Below are 24,582 nucleotides of genomic sequence, written 5' to 3'. Positions count from 1 at the left end.
AAGGCTTTGATAAGACCACAAACCTAGTTATTGTGCACAGATTTGGTCTCCCGGGTTCAAAGGGGATAAAGAAACTGTGGAAAGGGTGCAAAGAAGGGTTACAAAGATTATATCCGGATTATGGGATTTAGATTATGAAGACAGATTGCAAGTATATGGATTACAGACTATGATTAACAGGAGAAAGAGGGTGATATGATAGAGGTCTATAAACTTTTGAATAGGTGTTATAGGATATCTCATGAAATTTGTCATTATATGGAAGGTGGGGAGAGAATATGGGGGCATCCATGGCAGTTAAATTTATTTGCAGTCAAGAAAAGAGCAAGAGCTAGATGGACTCACTACCCTTTATGGATAGTGAGTGCATCTAGTGTGAATGAATTTACGGGAAAGTATGTCACCAGTTTTGAGTGATTTATAGCCTCCCTTGATGAGTCCTTGACTCCCTGGAGGTCTCAGATGATAATAATATTGAATTATAATTTAAGAAACATAACATGATGTACCATAATGCATACTGTCTTTTCTAAGAAAACTGATACAAAAATTTGGGAAAATAAATTGCATGAATAAATGTAAAGATGTGTATGATGACATTGTATAATAAACATCAGGTACTATGAACACACTCTGAATGATAACATTAATCCTGATAAGAAATATCAACTGCACCAAACAACCTGAACTAGTTAGAGAAAACAAAGGAATGGTAACTCTTCAAAATACTGGCTGTTACTACTTACCATATCAAAATTATGCTCCATAGACAGCAGATTAATTAGGACAGGAACGACCTGTTTTACAGGAAAACCCGCAAGAGTATCCTCATTTCCCATAACTAAAAGTTGGCACATTTCCATAACGGCTTGTAGCTGTTGCCCCTCATCGCCAGTAGCTTGAAGTCCTTGTAATAACTGATGAGCTCTGCTGCCTATTTTAAAAAAAATATTCAGTATCATAATTAAAATTTCACATTCAAGCATTTTCCCTTAACTAAATTTTGGAATCAATTAGATAGTTCATCAGAATTTTATATTAATCAATTAAAAAAAAGAGTGAGGAGAAAGACATTTAAATATTATTATTATTATTATTATTACCTGACACTCCCTAAGAGTCCAAGGACTCATCATGGGAGGGCATTCTACTTCACTTTGCTACACACTTCTCCGTCGCCCATACTACTTAATTCTCCAACTATGTACAACTGCTATGAACACATTCTATCGCCCATTACCACCACCAACAGTATTTTTTATCTGTAAATTACGTATGTTCTCATGGCTGATTTGCATATTAGTAAATATAGTTAATTTGTTACTCTTACATGTTACACTATCAGCTCAAAAACAAATTCACCTCCTTCAGTGCTCTATTTAGTAATTAGAGCCATTCTTCACACTACACTGATTCAAATGGAAGGAATTCCAAAGTATTTGCTATCAGAAATTATCCTGTCCACAATAGTATGCCTATCTTAATCCTACAATCTTAAACCAACTCTTTTGATCTTTCCCTTATAAATAAATGCTTCTATAGTTTTAGATCTGATTTTTGTCTTAGTCAATTAATCAGAATTTGCAAAAACACCCATTTTATGGGGGGGGGGGGGGACCACCCACAATTCCTGGATCCATGTCATTTGTCACTGAAATGTCAAATGGGAAGCTATCGCTCTCGCTCTCTCTCATTTAGTACTTTTTAATCATCATCATTAAATTCCTGCTATGTACCCTCAAGGGGTGTACAGGATATGATAGTACTACATGAAAAAAATTACATCATTATTAATTTCCTATCTACAATTTTCCTCCAAATCAGTCTGTTACTTGTCAAGACTCCAACATTATCAGATCTTATATTTCTATCGTCTAAGGCACTTTGTACCGTATCAATCCACCTATATCTTGGTCTTCCTCTGGGTCGTTTTCCTGCCAACCTGGCAAAGAACACTTGTTTTGCTAATCTTTCTTCTCCCATTCTATTTAAGTGACCATACCACCTGAGATAGATTAGCTCTGCTAACGCATTCCTGGATGCTGACAATGTCAAGTTCTTTCCTAATATCCTCGTTTTTAATATTATATTGCCATTGATGCCATCTGTTCACGCCTATAATCTTTCTCAGGACTCTTATATCTGTGGTCTCCAGTCTTTGGTCAAGTGTTTTACTTCTGACCCAGCTCTCAGATCCATAAGTTAAAACTGGTTTGAACACTGTCTTGTAAACAGCCAATTTAGTGTTCCTACTAATTTCTCTTTTATTCCATATGAATTTATTCAATTGACTTCCCACCATACCAGCTTTGCTGATTCTGTTGTCTATTTCTATATTTAATTTACCATCTTCAGTAAAAATCGTGCCTAAGTAGCTGAAATGTTTTACTTGTTCCACAGGTTCTCCATTCACAACACAGTTGACATTTTCAATGATTCTGCCTATTTTCATTGTCTTTGTCTTTTTATTGCTAAAAAGACAAAGTGACCTTCATATCTATTACAACAGCTATTCAATTTAGTCAGAGAATCTTGCAGACTTGTAGCGGATTTATTTAGAAGTATAACATTATCTGCATAAAGCAAAGAGCGGACATTAACATCTCCAATTTTGATATCATGTTTAATACCACTTTCCTTCATAATGTGATCCATATAGATAATGAATAACAGAGGGGATAATGTACATCCTTGTCTCACACCAGATTTAACATTAAATCATCTTCCTGTACTTCCTTCAATTCTAACTGCTGAATTACAACTCAAATAAAGACTAAGTATTGCTTGATATAATGCCCCATTGACACCATATAACTGCAGCGTATTGAATAGCTTCTCTCTTGGCACCTTGTCATATGCCTTTTCCAAATCGACAAAACTTAAATACAGATCTTTGTTATATTCCCATGCTTTCTCGACTATTTGTCGTAAAGTGAAGATCTGATCCTGACAGCCTCTATTTGGCCTGAATCCAGCTTGTTTTTCGCCAAGCTTTTCTTCCACAATTCTTCTCAACCATTTCTCAAGTATACTTGCATAGATCTTGCCAGAACCACTCCGTAGAGAAATACCTCTGTAATTCTCACATGCAGTTTTATTTCCCTTTTTATATATGGGTACTATGAGAGCTCTACTCCAATCATCGGGAATTCGTCCCTCTGTCCAGGCCTTCTGAACTGCAAATAAGCAGATGTTTCCAAGAATAATTATGGGTGGTGAAACCTGGTACTTCCAGTACGATCCAGAAACAAAATGCCAGAGTATGAAGTGGAAAACCCCAAGTTCAAGGCATCTGAAAAAAGTATGCATGTAGCATTTGCAGTTCAAGATCATGTTGGTTGTTTCTTTGATCACAAGGGAATAGTCCACTATGAATTCATTGAACAGGGACAAACATTCAACCAACAATGTTATTTAGAGCCTGAATTGTAGCCTGACAAGTGGTTCATCCAACATGACAATGTGCCAAGCCATAGTGCACGCAATTGAGACAGTTTCTGGCCAAAAAAAATTGATTACCAAATTAGGTCATTCTGTTTATTCACTCGATTTAGCTCTCTGTGATTTCTGGCTGTTTCCAAAATTAAAGACAGCGTTAAAAGGACAAAGATTTTCGGACATCACTGATATCCATAATGTGATAAAGGAATTCGAGAGTATTCCGGAAAAAGAGTTCCAGGACTATTTCCAAAATAGGGAGCACTGTTTAAACCAGTATATAAATGCACAAGGGAACTATGTTGAAGGCAACAGTAGCCATTGATGTTTAGTACCGAATGTAGGTTTGTTTTACAGGTGCATTCTGGGAATTAAATTTTCACGCTCATGTACGTGTGTATACGAGGATGGTCTGAAAAGTTCTCAGCTCGACCATAGATGGCAATCATATTGCAAGTCATTCTACCAAGTAGTTTGTTTTATACAGCTGTTGTTGAAACAAAAGTGTTGTCTGTATATTTCTTGAAATGGATAAAACTGAGTATTGTGCAGTTATAAAATTCTTTGTAAAAGAAGGTTTAATGCCAAAAGAAATTCATAAAAGTTTATTAGCACTCTTCTCCTTCGTTTTCAACAATTAAGAAATGAGCTGCAGAGTTTAAATATGGCTGTACCAAACTTGAAGATGGTCCATGTGAAGGAAATCCAAAAAGTGTAACAACACCAGAAATTATTGATCAAGTGCAAGATATGATATTGGATGACCGGTGAGTCAAAGTGCATGAAATTGCTGAGACTATAGACCAGTGGCGCACTCAGGATTTAACCTTTGGGAGGAGGGGGAGGCCGAGTTGAGTAGACGATTTGCGAATACACACTACACATCGCATACGACCTATGACTGAGCATCTGCAGTGATTGCTAATTCATAAGTAGTATAGAAATAGAAGACACGACACAACATAAATAAAAAAAAAAATGAATTTAAATTAGGAAAAGATTTTTGGAAAATTTTCTAGTGTTTTTCCTTTTCTTTGTGCCCGGGCCCCTTGACCCCCCCCCCCCCTCTGGGTGTGCCACTGCTATAAACATTTCAAAAGAACATGTAGGATATTTTGTATGAAGAATTACAAATGAAAAAAAAATTGATTTACTCAAATCAAAATAACTGATTTGAGTAAATCAGTTGTTTACTAATTTACTCAAATCAGTAAACCTGTTTCTGATTTGAGAATCAGAAACAGGTTTGTCTCTGATCTCAAATGGAGATCAGAGACAAACCTTGTCCTCTGTTTTACCACCAATGATATGGAAGGATCTCCTCTCACTTCAACCTATTAAGTACTGCCTCCTTTTCCCCTAGATAGGACTTATAATCGAATAATATATGCACGTAAACACAAGAAAGATATTTAATTAACCAAATATTTCGGTCTGGAAATAGCAGACCATCTACAGTGGCACTACAAGAACAGTTTAAAAAAAAAAAAATACAAGGTGGAATACTAACAATAGATCATTTAAAAATAGAAACAAGCCGCGTGATGTTATATCACTAAGTATTAAAGGGAATATTTCTAAGCAGAGACATGATTGAAATAAAGATATTAATTATAATATTAAATAACATAAAATTAATATGAATTAATGAGTTATCCTGATTAGACTTTCCCAGATTTTTGATATAGATATACAGTCATTCCAATTCAGGTTAGGACGATGGACTAAGGACTCTATGCTTTCTTTGAATAAATGTTCAAATTTATAACAGGATCTACGTAAGAGGCGAGATTTTGACTAAAGGATGTTGTGGTTAGTTTCAATCCCATGCTGAACCGATCCACATTTTTCAGGTTTGTTGTGATGAATGGAGGATTGATGTTCTTGGATTCTTTTTTCAAGAGAACGTCCAGTTTGTCCAAAATAGGAGAAATCACAGTTGCAGGGAATTTGATAAACTCCAGGAAGAGATATAGTTGAGCGTTTGTCTTTAGGAGAAGGAAAATGGGAACATAATTTGTTAATAGGTGAATACATAGCTGTTAGCTCATATTTCTTCAGAATTCTTGCGATAGGTTCTGAAATCCCAGAGATGTAAGGAATTGAAACTCGACGTATTGAATCTTCGTTGTTTTGTGGTGGATTATTAGAATTGAGAAGATGTTAAGTACTCTTTTCGGAAAAGCCATTGAGTTTCATGCGTTGTTGGATAGTAGAAAGTTCTTTCTGTAGAAAATTAGAAGTAAAACAATTAGTTTTCGCTCTTCTGATGAGACATTTTATAATTCCTGTTTTTTGACAAGGATGATGGGCTGATTCTTTAAGAATGTAACGATCTGTGAACGTTGGTTTCCTGTAAACTGTAGTTGTAAGAGTATTTGAAGGTGACCAGATGAGGAGAACGTCTAAAAAAGATAACTGGTTGTTTTCTTCCATTTCCATAGTAAATTTTATACGATGAGACATTTTATGATTCCTGTTTTTTGACAAGGATGATGGGCTGATTCTTTAAGAATATAACGACCTGTGAACGTTGGTATCCTGTAAACTTATGGTGAGCTTTGATATAGAATCTTTATATACAAATGTACCTCTCAAGGAGACTTTAAAATTACTTGCTGACATCTTTCCAGAAGACATTATGAAACTATTCGATTTCGTAATACACTCTGGATATTTCTTATGTCAAAACAAATTTTACAGCCAAGTAGAAGGAACGGCCATGGGTAGTCCTCTCTCTCCTGCTTTAGCCAACTTTTATTTAGAACATCTAGAAAAAGTCCTCTTCTCATCTATTTTCCCTCAACCATCCTTTTGGGTATGATATATAGATGACATCTTTACTGTATGGCTGCACAACAAAGACTCCTTACCTTCTTTTTTAAACAGTATCAATTCTTTACATCATCATATAAAGTTTACTATGGAAATGGAAGAAAACAACCAGATATCTTTTTTAGATGTTCTCCTCATCTGGTCACCTTCAAATACTCTTACAACTACAGTTTACAGGAAACCAACGTTCAGAGATCGTTACATTCTTAAAGAATCAGCCCATCATCCTTGCCAAAAAACAGGAATCATAAAATGTCTCATCAGAAGAGCCAAAACTAATTGTTCTACTTCTAATTTTCTACAGAAAGAACTTTCTACTATCCAACAACACATGAAACTCAATGGCTTTTCTGAAAAGAGTACTCAACATCTTCTTGATTCTTATAATCCACCACAAAACAACAAAGATTCAATACGTCGAGTTTCAATTCCTTACATCTCTGGGATTTCAGAACCTATCGCAAGAATTCTGAAGAAATATGAGCTAACAGCTACGTATTCACCGATTAACAAATTATCTTCCCATTTTCCTTCTCCTAAAGACAAACGCTCAACTATATCTCTTCCTGGAGTTTATCAAATTCCCTGCAACTGTGATCTGTCCTATTTTGGACAAACTGGATGTTCTCTTGAAAAAAGAATCCAAGAACATCAATCCTCTATTCATCACAACAAACCTGAAAAATCTGGAATGGCTCAGCACGGGATTGAAACTAACCACAACATCCTTTGGTCAAAAACTCGCCTTTTACATAGATCCCGTTATAAATTTGAACGTTTATTCAAAGAAAGCATAGAGGCCTTACTCCATCATCCTAACCTGAATTGGAATGACTGTATATCTATATCAAAAATCTGGGAAAGTCTAATCAGGATAACTCATTAATTCATATTAATTTTGTTATTTAATATTATTAATTAATATCTTTATTTCAATCATGTCTCTGCTTAAAAATATTCCCTTTAATACTTAGTGATATAACATCACGTGGCTTGTTCTATTTTTAAATGTTCTATTATTAGTATTCCACCTTGTATTTTTTTTTAAAAACTGTTCTTGTAGCACTGAAGATGGTCTGCTATTTCCAGACTGAAATATTTGGTTAATTAAATACCTTTCTTGTGTTTACGTGCATATATTATTCAGTCTTTATGTCAAGTATTCTTAAAACATCAGGACTTATAATCCTCAGAATAAAAAGTTTCGCAATCTCAAGAGAGCAAACTGGCTAAAATTTACTTTGAATTCATTGAAAACATCAACACAATTTCATCGATAGTTCATAATTATAAAAGAATCACTAAACAACTCATAGCATCTAGCAAGAAATACATCCCAAGAGGACTCAGAAAAATCGACACACCATGCTGGTCAACTGAAAATAGTATATTTCTGCTAGAGAATGAACAACAGAACCATCCCAACAATGATTTGTCTTTTTAAGGTCCTTTTGAATGATAGTAAAAGAGCTCTCTGGCATGAAGAAATGAACAACCTTACTAAATCAAGCTGCAAGGCTTGGTCATTGCTGTTAACTGGGAGGTACCAGCACTCCAAACAGGACTGAAGAAAAAGTAAACCCTAACAATAATGCAAAAATCTAAATTCAAAATTCCCAGGGACACCAAAAAATAAATCCACTGTCTTTATAAAAAAGTTTTCTTATCATGTCTTACATCTACAGCTAACTCCAATCTAGTAACTAGAGATGAAATTGATGAAGAACTAACCAAAACAGGTAAATCTCCTGGCATTGATAGCATCCTTCCAATTTCTTACTCACCTTGGCCAAAGTGCTAATATCCTGATTTTTACCCAGAATTAAAAATGATAAACTGCTCCTAAAACTTTGGCATGAATCAAAGATAACTGGTCTGCAAAATGAAATTGATGCAGAATGAAATTGATGAAGTCAATTGATGACCCAATAAATACTGCCCTATAGCATTACTCTGCACGATTTACAAACTTTTGGCAAGGATTATCCTCATTAGAATTTCTCCAAACACAGAAGCCATATTACCCAGTGAATAAGCTGGGTGTAGGCCTGGCAGAAGTTGCTGCGACCAGGTCCTAGCGCTCACAATCCATATAGAAGCTGCCAAAAGGGTTTAAAAACAAGTACTGCCTTCATAGACCTAACATCAGCTATCACATTGTATGGAAGAAAGGTTTTACTGTATACAACATCTAAAATAATCAACTGCCAAAACACTCAAATTACTAGAACAAATGCTCTCCAATAGGAAAATAAAGGGTCATCTGGATTCACAAAAAAACAGAAAATTTATCCTACAGAATGAATTGCCACAAGGATCTGTCATCACCCCAACTTTATTCCACTTGTACACAAGCAATATCCTTCCAACAGCTAGTCGAAAGCATATCTATGCTGATGGCATACCTATCACCACCCAAGACTACTTTCCAAGGCCTTGAGGAAACACTGAGCAAAGATCTCATTTCACTACAAAATTACTTTTGTAGTGAGCTCAGATAGTCCCCAGCGTCAAAAATACTTTGACAGCTGGGGACTATCTCCTAATCCCAGCAAAACTGTTGTTTCTACTTTCCACCTTAATATCCACAAGGCTCACAGAAAACTAAAAATAAATTTCTGCAACAGAACTCTAATCCACGAAAGTAACCCTTGTTATCTTGGTGTCACACCTGTCCACAGTCTAACGTACTGAAAACATTTAAAAAAAAAACAAAGTTAAGATATCTCTCAGGAACAACAACAACAACAACATAAACAAGCTGACAGGCACAACTTACTGTGCCTGTCAACTCGCAACTTCGGGTTGTAATGTCTCGACTCTTAGAACATCAGCCCTGGTTCCCTATTGCAGAGCACTGTTTGCCAGTTTGGAGACAGTCACCACATGACTCTACAATGAGAACATCTCTGGTGCCTTACAATCTACTCCTTTGCCATGGTTATCTGTTCTTTCCCACATCACTCCTCCATGTTCAGAAGATAAGACTATTGTCAAAAAAAATATAAAGAAAATCAGAATAACATGTATCTTCCTATACATCAAGATATCTCTTCACGTCCAACTAACTTGCCCTGAGATATCCTATGGCTTGAGGTTGTCCCCAGGACTGGTGGAAAACTCTGGAATGAAATACAAACAAGTACCTGATCACAGATTCAATCTACCTCAGCACCACTGAAGTCAGCTAAACAGATTTAGGACCAGACAAGGCAGCTGTGTTCACTTATTACATCTGTGGGGAATTTCTCAACCACCCTTCTGCACGTGTGGTGCTGTGCAGACTATGCATCATAATACTGATGACTGCACCATACCCTACTCCCCTGGAGGCCTGGGAGCTTGCATTTATTCCCATACAGTGAAAAATGTTTCCCTGCAATCCGCTTATATAATGATTACCTTTGATATAGAATCTCTCTTCACAAATATTCCTCTTGAGAATACACCACATCTACTTTTAGAAGCATGTCTACAGGATCTAGTGAAATTATTTGAATTTGTTATGCACTCCAGATATTTGTCAGAATAAGTTTTACAGTTAAGTTGAAGGAAACGCAATGAGAAATCCACTCTCACTGTCTCCCCCCCCCCCCCTCTGCACTTGCTAACCTTTATTTAGAACATTTAGAAGCCATCCATTTCTCATGCATATACCCTCAAGCCTTCATTTGGGCTTGTTATATAGACAATGTTCTTGTTATCCATCTCCATAATGAAGGATACAATGGAAAGTCCACTCTTTCCCATGCATTTGCTAACTTTTATTTGGAACATTTAGAAGACTGGTGTCTACCAAGTTCCTTGTGACTATCACCTTTCTTACTCTGAACAAACTGCACACCCTGTAGAAAAGACAATACAAGAATACAATCTTATATTAGCAACAACAAATTTGAAAAATCTAACTTGGTTCAGCACGGAATAGATACAGATAACATCATCCTACGGTCTAAAATTAAGTTAAAATAGATATTTCTTTTCACCAGAAGGTGATGTATGGAGGAGCAGGGTCCAGGATGAGGCAGGTGACCAGTGGTATGCCTCAGGGCTCTGTGCTTGGGCCACTGTTGTTTAATTTATACATAAATGATATAGGAAATGGCTTATAGGGATATATTCAGTTGTTTGCTGATGATGCAAAGTTGGGTAGCACAATAAAAAATCAAGCTGATGTTGAGAGTTTGCAGGATGATTTAAATAAGCTGGCAAAATGGGCAAAAGGTAATGGATGTCAGTTCAATGTGGAAAAGTGTCAAGTTATGCATTTTGGGATTAAAAGATTACCAGCTGTGTACTACAATGATGGAAAGGTACTCCAAGAGATTGATGAGGCTAGGGATTTAGGGGTGTTGGTAGATAGGGAGATGAAGTTCAGGGGACACATTGCTAAGATGTCCAAGATTGCACATAGGATTACTTGGTTATTGAGGAACACATTAACATCCAGAGATAAAGAGGTTATTATTCCCCTTTATAAGGCAATGATACTTCCACATTTGGATTACAGTGCTCAGATCTGGTTACCTGGATTCCTTGGAGATGAGGAGGTTGTGGAGAGTGACTAAGTTGGTGAGTGATGTAAAAAATGCTCCCTACATTGATAGATTGAGAGCTTGTGGATTGCAGAAGTTTGGTTAATAGGTGGAGAAGAGAGGATATGATAGAAAAATTTATTTACTAAAAGGTTTTTATAAGATCGATGCAGGGGAAATGTTTCAGCGGTGTGATAACGATGGTAGAACAAGAGGTCATCCCTGGAAATTAAAGAAAAGTGTGGTTAACAAGGATGTGAGAATGAGGTTTTTTGCCTGGAGGGTGGTGAATGAGTGGAATGCATTGCCTGACTCAGTTATGAGTTCTTTGTCTGTAAATAAGTTCACGGAGAGATATGATATTGTTTTGATAGTTTGGGTCTCCCACGATGAGTCTACTGACTCCATGGGATATCCATAAGAAAGAATAAATAATAAAAATATATTTAATTCATCAATGTCGGTATAAATTTGAATGCTTGTTTAAAGAAAGTACTGAGGCCTTACTTCACTGTCTGAACTTAAGTCAGAATGATTGCCTCTCTCACATCAATAATTTAAAAAAAAAAAAAAAAAAACCTAATGAATTTTCAATATCGCAATATTTCTTCAGTGACACACTTCAGTGATAATTTGCAATGATACTATTACAATTCTTAAAAATTATAAGATTTTTATAATTTTATAATTCTTTTTCCAAGAACTTTGGAAGAAGTGGCAGGGAGATCATCTACAATGCAGCGAAGTTCTCTCTCTCTCATATATATATATATATATTTCACCCACAGCATCACCAACAACAGAGAGAGAAAGAAAAAGAGAAGGATTACCATCCTATATGCATTGGGTACTGCCAAACAAATATCAAATATATTTAGAAAGTTCCAGTTCTCTATTATCTTCATGCATTTCAATAAGCTATCCAGATTTTTGCCCACTACCAAAGACAAATAGCTCCTCTTTCTGTGTCATGTATATATCAGATGCCACATAAATGCAAACCATTTTGGTAAGACCAAAATAAAATTTGCATTCATTCTGATCAAATTAATTGGTCAGAAATTTATTTATTCATTAAGGCTATATATGATGTATGAAATTATGTAAGTTCAATTTAGTTCAGCCATCAAAACTAACGTACCTTCCCTAATTCTCTTGAAAACAATGGAGAGGACTCCATTGTTTTCAAGAGAATTTCAAGACAACCAGGAAACAAGTGAATTAGATGCGGGGCTAAGTTAGGCAGTTGCAATTGTTCATCTGTAATTTTGTAATTTAATCCACAAAATTTAATTTTATTAAATTTATTCATTAAATATAATAAGTTTAATTTAATCCACAATTTAATCCAAAGGAAAAAATCAATCAGATATTTAACTGCTAATTTTTCATTGGTTATATAGCCAGCATTACAGATAAAATGATAAATGCTCTTCCTCTAATACACAGACCACTGTAAGACTGTTACCATCCCATATACTCAAAAAAGCCAGTGCTTAATAAATGTAAGCTCCACACCACATTCAAACCATATACCATATCAAAACTAGCAACCTTAATTCATTCATTTACCTAAGGATCAACTCTATTCTTTATCACATCCAAGAGTATATGCAAGAGTCTGTTAATGGTTTCAATGCGAGATACGAATAGATATTGTGTTGATAGTTTGTCTCTCCTATGATGAGTCTTAGGACTCCATGGAAGTGCCCATGCAATAATAATAATAACAATCACAATAATAAAATGCCCTATTGAAATTGCTTAACTATGGTCATACAAGAAAATTTGTTGAAATCCACCTTGGATAACACAGACAACGATAACCTTGGCATGTGAAGAGGGCATCTATAAGAAATAAAGGTATCCCTTCACACAGGATTAGTATCAAAACGGCTATTAAAAAAAAAAAAAGATTACAAGAATGCCATAGCCATACAACAGAACACTACTCAGGTTGTCTCTCCTTCACAGTCTACCGCAAACTTACACACACACGGGCCAATACATACATAAAAATTCATGCCACATCTAATGCAAAAACTAAGTCATTAGCACCCTCAAACATGGAATCCTAACAATTTGCTTTAATGAACAAGCTCTGAACCAAGAATTCGAAATCATTAACCAAACCTTTGTAAAAAATGGCTACAATAAAAAAGTTTGCAAGATCCTCCATAAAAAAAAAAAGATTACAAGAATGCCATAGTCATACCCTATATTAGAGGCATTTCAGAAAAGATAGAACACTACTTAAATACAACATTAAGACTACCTTCAAACCACGAGAAAATTAATCAATTTACTTAGCTCTTCCAAAGATTCTCTTCCATACTTGGCCCACCCAAGGGTTTACAAAATCCAATGTACCTGCAAACTACTTTATATAGGGGAAACAGGATGCACCATTCCAATCAGAAAAGACGAACACATATGACACATTAAATACCTCCACTAAAGCAGGTCTATCAGACCATGCACTCCAAACATGCAACAGAATTGACTGGAAAAGCACCAAGTCTTTACACTGCACCAAAACCTGGTTTGAGAGAAAATTCAAAGAAGCTCGTGAAATGCTAAAACATTATCCAAACCTGAACAAAAATGATGGGTTAATCATTCCAAGAATGTGAAGGACCCATCTGCAACCCGTATAACAACCAGAACAAGTCCAGAAGAAAATCTCAATACGAGAGGACATTAGAAATATTTAATGTACTTCCATTTTTAATTTATTTGTATTTTAATATTATATATTTTTGATTTATTTTATTTTATTTATTTATAGAATAACAGAATTGGGGTGGAAGGGGTGGTGAAGCGCAATACATAGCCTCTCCCACTCAAATGTCAACCTCACCTTCCAGTGGTCCATCCTGTTCTAAAAGTACAAATGAGGCACTGGCGGTATAACCTTAACACCCTAACAGAGTAAATGCTGTTAGATCTGCCTGTCCAGAGACGTTAGGTAGCAGCCCTACCACTGGACTTACCCAGCGACAAGTTAGTAACCTGCCCTGGGGAAATTCAAAATACTTTCAAGTTTCATGCAAAGAAAAGCCAGACGGACTGTCAGGGAAAAGACCACAACCCAGGAAACGGTAAACGAAATTGGAAAAAGGAACACATAATGAAGATTGCAACATGGAATGTGAGAAGCATTGCACAAGAACTTGATAAACAACTAAACCAAGCTAACATAAAGATATGTATAGTAACAGAAACAAAGAAAAAACAAAAAGGTACAAAAGAAACAAACAACTATATACAAATCTACAGTGGGGTAAAAAAAGAAGAAAGAGCAAAAGCAGGTATAATGATTATGGTACATAAATCCCTAAAGAACAATATTGTATATTACAACTATTTGAATGAAAGACTAATAGAAATTAGACTCAAGACATTAAGAGGCCACATAACAATAATTGGTGCATATGCACCAGAAGAGGGAAAAGAAGAAGACAGTAATATATTTTATAAAGAATTACAGAATGCCATAGATAAAACAACAAAACTGACTATTTACCGCTAGCAGGAGATTTAAATGCCAGAATAGGAAACAAAAAATACAAAACAAACATAGGTAAATTTGGCGAAGATACATGTAATCAAAATGGTCACAGATTGCACGATTTTGTCATTTATAATAATATGAGAATAATGAAGTCAATGTTTAAACACAAGGAAATACATAAATATACTTGGTCAGCCAGAGGATACAAATCAGTAATCGACTACGTTATCACAAATTTTAAATTAGCGGAGTTAATTTTAGACGACAGAGCATATGGAGACTTTGAATTAAACTCTGATCATTATATGGTATCAGCAAAAATTCGTTTTAAACCAAAGTGGCTAAAAACATATAGAATTGAAAATTCTTACCAGCCAAGCTACAAAATTTCTTCATTAGAGGATCCTCAAGTTAGACTACAATATCAAAAATGCACAAACTTAAAAACAGAAACCACACATGAATCAAGTGACATAGAAGATGAATGGGAAAATTTGAAACAAATTCTCACAGAAGCAGCAACAGAAACCTTAGGAATAAGGCACAAATGGATTAGAAAAAGAGGACTACGAGACTGGAACAAAGAAATAGAAAATATCATAAAAACCAAAAAGGACAGTTACCAGAAATGGCTAAATTCCAAAACAATAGAAGCAGAAATAAAGTATAAAAGAAAGTGCAAATGTAAAACGAGAAGTAAGGAAAAAACATAGAGAAAGATGGAACAGTTTCGTAACAGAACTAGAAAAGGATTTATTTAAGCCACAACCCAAAACCTATAAAGTAATAAAATACATGAATAAAGAAATAAAAGAAAAGATAAAAATACAAACAATAGATTTAGAAAAATGGGTGACCTATTTCCAAAATCTCTGGACAGATGAGAACAATGAATTAAAATTTTATAAGACAAAGAATGACCTAATAGAAAATATCACAATGTTAGAACTGAAAAATTTAATAAAGAAGATGAAAAATAGGAAAACACCAAGAGAAGACAATATAAATATAGAACTATACAAAAATGCAGGTGAAAAATTTAATGAAAGACTAATGAAAATTTTAATATGGTTTGGATGTCCGGAAAAACCCCTAACTCTTGGAAAAAAGCACTGGTTATCCCAATCTATAAAAAAGGAAATAAAGACAATTGCAATAATTATAGGGGAATTAGCCTGCTGAATACAGGATATAAAATATATGCAGGAATATTAAAAGAGAAACTAAGCAGCATTGTAGAAAACAAATTACTAGAAGAACAAAATGGTTTCCAAAAAGGCCGATCCTGCATAGATCCAATTTTTACTTTAAAATTATTAATAGAAAAGAGAAGAGAATTTCAAAAAGAAACACGTGTGGCCTTTATTGATTATGAAAAAGCCTTTGACAAAATTAGTAGACAAAAACTGTTTAAAATATTAACCGATTTAAACATACCAAACCAACTTTTACAACCTATTCAAGAAATATATACAGGAAATAAAATAGCAGTTAAATTAGAACACACCTCAGAATGGAAAGATATATCAAGAGGAGTACAACAAGGATGTACCCTCTCACCTCTGCTTTTCAATATATATATATATATATATGAAATATTAACAATCTGGAAACAACATAATCCATTTGGTATACAAATGACCCCGCAAATTAAGATAGATACACTACTATTTGCAGATGATCAAATAGTATTAGCTACATCAGAAGATGACTTGCAAAGATCATTAAAATCATTAAATGATATCTCAAAGCAATATAATATAACAATATCCAAAGAAAAAACATAAATAATTACATTCAAAGGAGAAAACCCAATAAGAAGTAAAATAGTGATAGAAAATAAAATACTAGAACAAGTAAACACTTTCAGATACTTGGGATATGATCTATCATGCAAAGAAGAAAAAGACATACACTAAAATATCAAACTTTGTCAAAGTAAATGGCATAATAAATAATATATTTAAGCCATCCCTGGTACAAAAACACTAGAATCAGACTATATAATGTCTTGTCAAAACCAACTCTACTATACGGAAGCGAAACATGGACCATGAAAAGGAAAGATGAAAAAACGAATTCAAACAGCAGAAATGAAGTTCCTCAGAAAAACAGCTGGATATACCAAGTGGGACCACAAAACAAATGAAGAAATCTTACAATCCCTGAAAATAAAACCAATTAATTACTACATAAGACAGTATAAACAAAAATGGCTAGAACATTTAAATCGAATGGACAACAGCAGACTACCAAAAATATTATACAGATACAAAATAAGTGGAAAAAGAAGAATCGGAAGACCAAGAAAGAGATGGCATGAGACCGGAACAGGCCACATGGCCTAAATTCCATGTTAGGAAGAAGAAGATTTATTTATAATAATTTTTTCTACAAGGGGTCAGGAAAGGTTAAAAGATAAAAAAGCATCTAGATTCATTTGTAGAGTAGTGCAGTGTCATGTAGCTTGTATCTTATACATATGTATTTTTCCTGATGATGACCTCAATACAGAGGTTGAAAATTCAAATGTTACTTTCCTAATGTTAAGTAAAGTAATTATTCTAACACATGTTGTCTCTCCATAAATTCTTCACTATGAATGCTGACAACCGTGTAACCTTAAAAGAAAGAATGGATTTGTACACAGTTGGCAGCTGCATGTTTGTATGTTGTGTGTTTGTACCAGGAGAAGCTAAGGGAAGAGATCTGTTTTTGTCTGGTGAGGTAACTATTAAAAAGATAAAAGGAAGAGTGGTTTTTGTTTTTTTTTATGGCGAAAAAATATGTGAAGCATGTTTGGCATTACAGTGAATACTTCTATTAACTTCTGGCAAGCTGAAGTTGTTGACTGATTAAAGTTATGAAGGAACTTCATCCACAAATTATTCAAGTCATAGAGCTGACTGCAAAAGGAAAGATCCACAGGTGGTGGATAGTGGATCACCCCAAGATATGGAGAGTAGCTATGATATCAGCAGGGTTACCTGATGAATAAGCAATCCTGGACCAATAGTAACACTGCCGTCAGGGATGGTGAAGCAGCCCTTGGCAAGGCCTCTCAAACCAAAATGCCTCAGAACCCTGAGACAATATGGCACCCTACGCAGTCATTAAATAAGTATGCCTCTATGGAGGTACCCAAAGATCAACTGCAGTGACTGTCCACCAGGTAAGGTGTGTCTGCAAACATGTTTGCTCCATGTCAGAAATGACCTCTATTTTGGGGACTGATGGTAAACACACTGGCCCCTGGCCAAGAAGTAGAAAGTGCTAACTAATACCTCACCTCAGGGGTCTATATACCAACAATGGTCTCCTGGACAATATAAGAAATGAGCACACACCATCAAAACAGACATACCAGCTCAAGTGTTGCCTGGGTCAACAAGATTTGAGTTCATAGCTTATGCAAAGGGCTATGTGTGAAAAGTCCATGATAAGTCTCCAAATCATTTCCATCACCTTAAAAATCAGAAAAAACTACTAATCAAAACCGGCAGTTGGCTGACTAGCCTCTGGCTCAAAATCAAGGGATTTAATAAGGTCAAAATCAGAGGTACCAAATAATATCCTTAGCAAGCACAAAGTAGACTGAAGGTTTTAAACCTATTTCCACTGTGCCATTTAAAACTTTATTTGTAAAAAGGTTTCATTTATTGTGATTAATGTAATTTTGCTGTGATAGTGCGCTATCTATTCCCAAAAGTTCTATCATAACTTGAACAATAATCCAGTTAATTGAGTCTTCACACTTCAATATACAATAAATGAAAAAGTTTAATAATACTGAATAAAATACATTAAAAGAAATTTACAATATTTTGAAAATTAACATTTTTAAAAAGATAATTAACTAGATCACATCTTCTCTGGTTTTTCAGGGCTCAAAAATATACCAGCTAAAAAGAACAGTAATTCTCTTAACTGATCATCATGTTGGAGGCTTAATGGATATTTTACAACACTCAAAAAGAATTAAAATAGAATTTAATACTTCCTATATTTCGTCCTAGTCACTAGGATTTCTACGGGGATTACAAAAACAATTAATATAACATGCACACAAATCTTACAATACTAAGCCCAACCACGCGGGTGACACTAAAGTCCTATCTAGGTGGAGCGCCCTCTAAGGGCGGTAGTAGGTGGCCTGGAATGTAAGGTGGGACCTCTGGTGATGAGTGTTTCCCAAATCTTCGGAAGCTTAATACAACCGTATTTGTTAAGGTTTGGTTGGTTTCTGAGAGCTGCTGCTGCTTCTAAGAAAAGTCTCTCTTTTTTGAATTTGCTGTGGTGGAGCATGGTGGTTTTCTTCCATGATACTCTGTGGGTGGTGTCCAAAACGTGGTCAGCCAAGCCTGAATGGCCATAGTTATGTTTGCATATGTAAGACTTGTGTTCATCCAGGTGGATGGATGCTGATCTGCCTGTCTGTCCAAAGTACGCCAGCTTACAGGAACAGGGTACTTTGTAAACTTCAGGCAGCGAGAAAGGAGGGAGTTGATCTTTCGTGACACTAAAGTCCTATCTAGGTGGAGCGCCCTCTGGTGATGAGTGTTTCCCAAATCTTCGGAAGCTTAATACAACCGTATTTGTTAAGGTTTGGTTGGTTTCTGAGAGCTGCTGCTGCTTCTAAGAAAAGTCTCTCTTTTTTGAATTTGCTGTGGTGGAGCATGGTGGTTTTCTTCCATGATACTCTGTGGGTGGTGTCCAAAACGTGGTCAGCCAAGCCTGAATGGCCATAGTTATGTTTGCATATGTAAGACTTGTGTTCATCCAGGTGGATGGATGCTGATCTGCCTGTCTGTCCAAAGTACGCCAGCAAACAGGAACAGGGTACTTTGTAAACTTCAGGCAGCGAGAAAGGAGGGAGTTGATCTTTCGTAGACCGGATAAGGATAGCAAGTTTGTGGTAGGACTTATATGCTGTGTGTAGGTTGTACTTTTTTTTAGTATCTTGGCTATTTTATCAGATGTGCCACGGATGTAGGGTATGGTGATGGCATTTTTAAAATCTTGTTGACGAGAAGGACGGGGAATGGGGGAGGAACTGATTTTTTTTTTGATACTGTGTTCACTGTAGCCATTGGAGAGGAAAGTGTTGTGTATGTGGTTAAGCTCAGTAGTAAGGGCGGTTCCCACTGGAACAAAGATTGTGGGCTCTCTTAGTAAGAGTTTTGATGATGCCATATTGTTGTGAGGGGTGGTGGTGGTGGGAGAGTTTGTGAATGAGTGAAAACGAGCCATAGACTCAGCCCCACTCAAACCTTCTATCTGGCTAAGATATGTAGATGATGTGTTCTCTATTTGGTCTCATGGCCCAGACACGTTAGACTCCTTCCTCGGTCATCTTAATAGCCTACATCCAAGAATCCAGTTTACTATGGAAAAGGAAAAGAACAACTGTTTACCCTTCCTAGACATCTTAGTCACATGCCTGCCTAATGATACACTTGCCTTCATTGTATACAGAAAACCCACACACACAGGCAGATACATTCACAAACTCTCCCACCACTACAATCTTTGTTGCAGTGGAACCGCCCTCACTACTGAGCTTAACCACATACACAACACTTTCCTCTCCAATGGCTACAGTGATCACAGTATCAAAAAAATAATCAACTCCTCCCCCATTCCCCGTCCTTCTCATCAACAAGATTTTAAAAATGCCATCACCATACCCTACATCCATGGCACATCTGATAAAATAGCCAAGATACTAAAAAAGTACAACCTACACACAGCATATAAGCCCTACCGCAAACTTGCTATCCTTATCCGGTCTACGGAAGATCAACTCCCTCCTTTCTCGCTGCCTGGAGTTTACAAAGTACCATGTTCCCATAAGCTGACGTACTTTGGACAGACAGGCAGATCAGCATCCATCCGCCTGGATGAACACAAGTCTTACATATGCAAACATAACTATGGCCATTCAGGCTTGGCTGACCACGTTTTGGACAGAGTAGTATCATGGAAGAAAACCACCATGCTCCACCACAGCAAATTCAAAAAAGAGAGACTTTTCTTAGAAGCAGCAGCAGCAGCTCTCAGAAACTGACCAAACCTTAACAAATGCGGTTGTATTAAGCTTTCGAAGATTTGGGAAACACTCATCACCAGAGGTCCCACCTTACATTCCAGGCCACCTACTACCACCTAGATAGGACTTTAGTGTCACCCGCGTGGTTGGGCTTAGTATTGCAAGATTTGTGTGCATGTTACATTAATTGTTTTTGTAATCCCCGTAGATGTCCTAGTGACTAGGACGAAATATAGGAAGTATTAAATTCTATTTTAATTCTTTTTGAGTGTTGTAAAATATCCATTAAGCCTCCAACATGATGTCCTCACAGCACTTAAGCCTCTACACATGAATCTCTTAACTGAATCCATCTCTAGAAACAGTTTCTTTATTTTATCAAATCGATTCAGTGACCACTTGGCCAGAACAAACAAACAAAAAAACTAACATTGCATTATGCCCACACTCCCAGAATTTATGGCCTGCAAAAATACAAAAAAAAAAAAAAAAAAAAAAAAAACACATCACTACGACCAATAGTTGAAATAATCGACAGCCTTAATTATCACTTAGCCAAGAAGCTGGTGACCACACTCAAGGAGTTGGTAGGCCATTCCCCCTCCTACATAATTTATATTTATAACATATTAAATATTATAATTTTATATATTATAATATATAAAAATTTATTAGTCAGCTTTGACATAACTGCACTTTTCACTAATGCCCTGCTCAATGATACTACAGAACATATTTTCACCCGATATCATGTCCCTCTTTGCCCACATACTCTGCTCTGGGTATTTCATGTGGCAAAATAATTTTTACCTACAAAAAGAAGGTACAGCCATGGGCTCACCAATTTCTCACCCTCAATAGCTAACTTTTATATGGAAGACTTCAAGCAACAAGCTCTAGATTCTGCCAGCATAAAGCCCAAAGTCTGACTCGGATATGTTGATATTTTCGCCATTTGACCCCACAGGCATGAAACATTAAATACATTCCTAAGCCACCTGAATAAACAATATAAAATGTATGTAATAGGTACTAACAACTTAACTAGTGATAAGTTCAGTATGAGAGAGGATATAAAAGGGTTATTGGAAGAGGCGATAGTGAAGAGTGAGAAGGTGAAAATCTTATTTTACCCCGATATGATAAAAATTAATTAAGAAGAAGGGTTATGATGGCAAATGATTTGATGCATAGGCTGCGAGTATTTGGATGTGTGGAGTGAGTTTGAGGGAAGACTGGATTTGTATAAGAGGGACAGCCAATACCTGAATGTGTTTGGTATCAGGAGTCTAGAAAAACTGATTACTGGTATGAGACCTAACACAGAGAATCAGGGAAACTAAATTATAAAGGAAGGAATGGTGAAAATGTGAGTGTAAGAGCGACAATGTTATATAGCTGTGTTAATGACGGGAATGGGCTTTGTCATGGAAATGTTGACGAGCAGAGAACGATTTTAACTTTGTGTTTGTGTATTTCAGACCCATCAAATGTGCAAAGATGTCTACGTGTATAAGGCACTAGAGAAGAACAGAGACCTGCAAGTTGTCCAACTGTCATGCAGACTGCAGACAAGAGTATAAATTCAAATTCACAAAAGAACATGCAGGTAGATTATTATGTCTATACACAAATGCTAGGAGTATCAGAAACAAAGGGGTAGAGTTTGTTGCCAAAGTCAATATGCTGGGGTCTCAGATTGCAGGCATTAGTGAAACCTGGCTATCAGAATCAGACATACTTACTGGTATCGAGTGTAAAGGGTACACTATTTTTAGGAAGGATAGAGAGGAGGGGGCATGCTGCTAATGATATCGGATGACTTGAATCCAGTTAGAGTTGAGACCTATGATTCTACTACTACAAGTAGAGATAATTGTTGGAAGTGTTTCCCACTTGATTATACTATAAATTAAAGATACCAAGAAATTATATATTTGGTTTAATCCTTTATCTAAGTGTAAGGAAACAAAGTTCGCACCTGAAATATAATCAGGACTGAGGAAACTCGTATATAGAAGCTAATGACTTCACATCACTTGCCTTAGTATCCCATAATGCAAAGCACATATCCTTATGGGGTATGTATAATGCTATGTATTATGGGAAGGGTCACTACCCATACCAGTTTCGACCTTTATTGAGGTCTCATCATAAGCTGCTTCTATATACGAGTTGCTCCAGTCCTGAAAATAGTTCAGGTATAAACTTGTTTGCTTACACTTGGATAAAGGAGTAAACCAAATATAATTTCTTGGTATCTTTAATTTATAGTATAACCAAGTGGGAAAACTTCCAACAACTATCTCTAATCAAGAGTATTTGAATAATAAAGTGTGACACCTTTTAGCTACTCATATATGAAAATATGAGTTCTGCATGCACAGCATTATATACACCCATAAGGATATGTGCTTTGCATTAGTTTCTATATATGAGTTGCCCCAGTCCTGATTATATTTCAAATGCAAACTTGAAATTTAGTTGTAGTATATAGAAGCTAATGTTATAAATAAATACTAACAGTATTTCATGTGGCAGTAAGTGTGAAGCCATCTGGTGTGAGGTAGAATCTAATAAGATCAATTACATAGTGGGGTGTTGTTACAGACCTGATGGATTGAACAAATGGATATGTAATCTTATTAGGGAAGAGATTCATAAGAAAAGGATGATGTGGAAGAAATACCTTGTGCATAAGGATGAAGTCTGTTATGAAAATAATAAGCAGCAGGCTAGAATAGTCATAACTGTTCTAACGAAAGCAAAGTCTGAGTATGAAAAGAAACTGGCTCTACATGCTAAAGACAACCCACAAGAATTCTATCAATATGCTGCAAGTAAAAGATAGAATGAATATGAAAGAATAACTCTTCTAAATGCAGAAGAGATTGTTCAACTAATGAGTGCCCATTTTGTTAAAAGCTACTATCAACCTGGTGAATGCAACAGTGAGCTCACTGTTACCTCTTCACTGGATGAGGAAACTCAGATGTATGAGGATAAAGGTATTAAGAGCTGTTGCACAAACTGAATAAGAATTCAGCAATAGGGACTGGTAGAATATCAGCATGTGTGCTAAAAGAATGTTCAGCTGAACCAACTATTCCTTTGACCAGGCTGTTAGGGAAGATTCTGCAGGAATGGAAAGAATATATGGTAATTCCATTGCATAAGGGTGGTGGAAAGACTGATGTATCCAACAATCAACTAATTAGTATCTCAGGAGTGGTGGTGGTGAAGATTTTGGAAAAACTGGTTAGGGGTCGCATTCAGAAATGGGTTGACAGTGAATCTCTACTTTTCACTTGCAACTTGCTCACATTCCATAAGAATGTTACCATTAAGGTCGATGAACTAGACAAGGGGAATGGATACACCATGATACTTTTGGATTTTGCTAAGGCTTTTGACAAAATAAAGTATGGAATTTTGTTGCATAGCTGACTGACAGATATCAAAAAGTTTGGCAACATTTTTTTGATCAGGAATTCAATTGTTGAGATGATATATTAGAACAGTATGTTTCTTGATGAAAGGTTATTTTTCACTTGGTTAGAGTATAAGAAATTTAGTTTAATCCTTTATCCAAGTGTGAGCAAACAATAACATTAGACATATCCGCAAGGAGATGTGTTTTGCATTATGGGAGATACTGAGATAGGAGTGTTGGTAGCTTGATCCACCTTTGCAAGGAGTGCCCTGGTGTCATACCACCTTACCACAGTCCTGAAGATACTTTCAGGTGCAAACTTTGTTTGCTCACACTTGGATAAAGGATTAAACTAAATTTATTACGTTTCTTGATATTGTTTCTTATTCATGTTATTTGCTGTTTCTATGATTTTGGAATGACTGTCGCCTTGCAAGGGTACCTAATAAATCTTAGAATGTATGATTCATACTCAAGGGAGAATTCAGAACCAGATCTCCACATATGGATGGCTCACTATCTGGCAAGCATGTGTATAGAACAGCTTAGGTGTTGTTGGTGATTCTTAACTATGTTTTATGGTATAAACAACACCAAAATAGGGAAAAAAAATTTATTAAAATCACTAATATTTTGCTGATTTTCTAATCAGCATCATAGAGCACAATTATAACTGTGATAGGCATGACACACAACACTAAATCACATAACTGAGGAAAATAATTTAAATTGCAACTGATAAAAGAACTAATCTCCTTAATTTCCCATGAAAAAGGAA

The 24,582-nt window shown here is 35.8% G+C and overlaps 1 protein-coding gene across 8 annotated transcripts in view; it reads right to left on the bottom strand.

Moving 5' to 3' along the window:
• ctrip (E3 ubiquitin-protein ligase ctrip) overlaps positions 1-24,582 on the bottom strand; it is an 817,513-nt gene that overhangs the window by 428,954 nt on the left and 363,977 nt on the right. For all 8 annotated transcript variants that reach the window (XM_090413730.1, XM_090413731.1, XM_090413729.1 and 5 more), the window contains one exon: positions 747-934. In XM_090413730.1, coding sequence (XP_090269856.1) covers positions 747-934 — 188 coding nt within the window. The remainder of the gene's footprint in view (positions 1-746; positions 935-24,582) is intronic.

This window comes from Typopeltis vanoorti, chromosome 24, assembly GCF_054136105.1.
Source record: "Typopeltis vanoorti isolate ZY-2024b chromosome 24, IOZ_Tvanoo_1.0, whole genome shotgun sequence".
NCBI classification, from domain to species: domain Eukaryota; kingdom Metazoa; phylum Arthropoda; class Arachnida; order Uropygi; family Thelyphonidae; genus Typopeltis; species Typopeltis vanoorti.
This window is presented reverse-complemented; position numbering and strand designations above follow the sequence as displayed.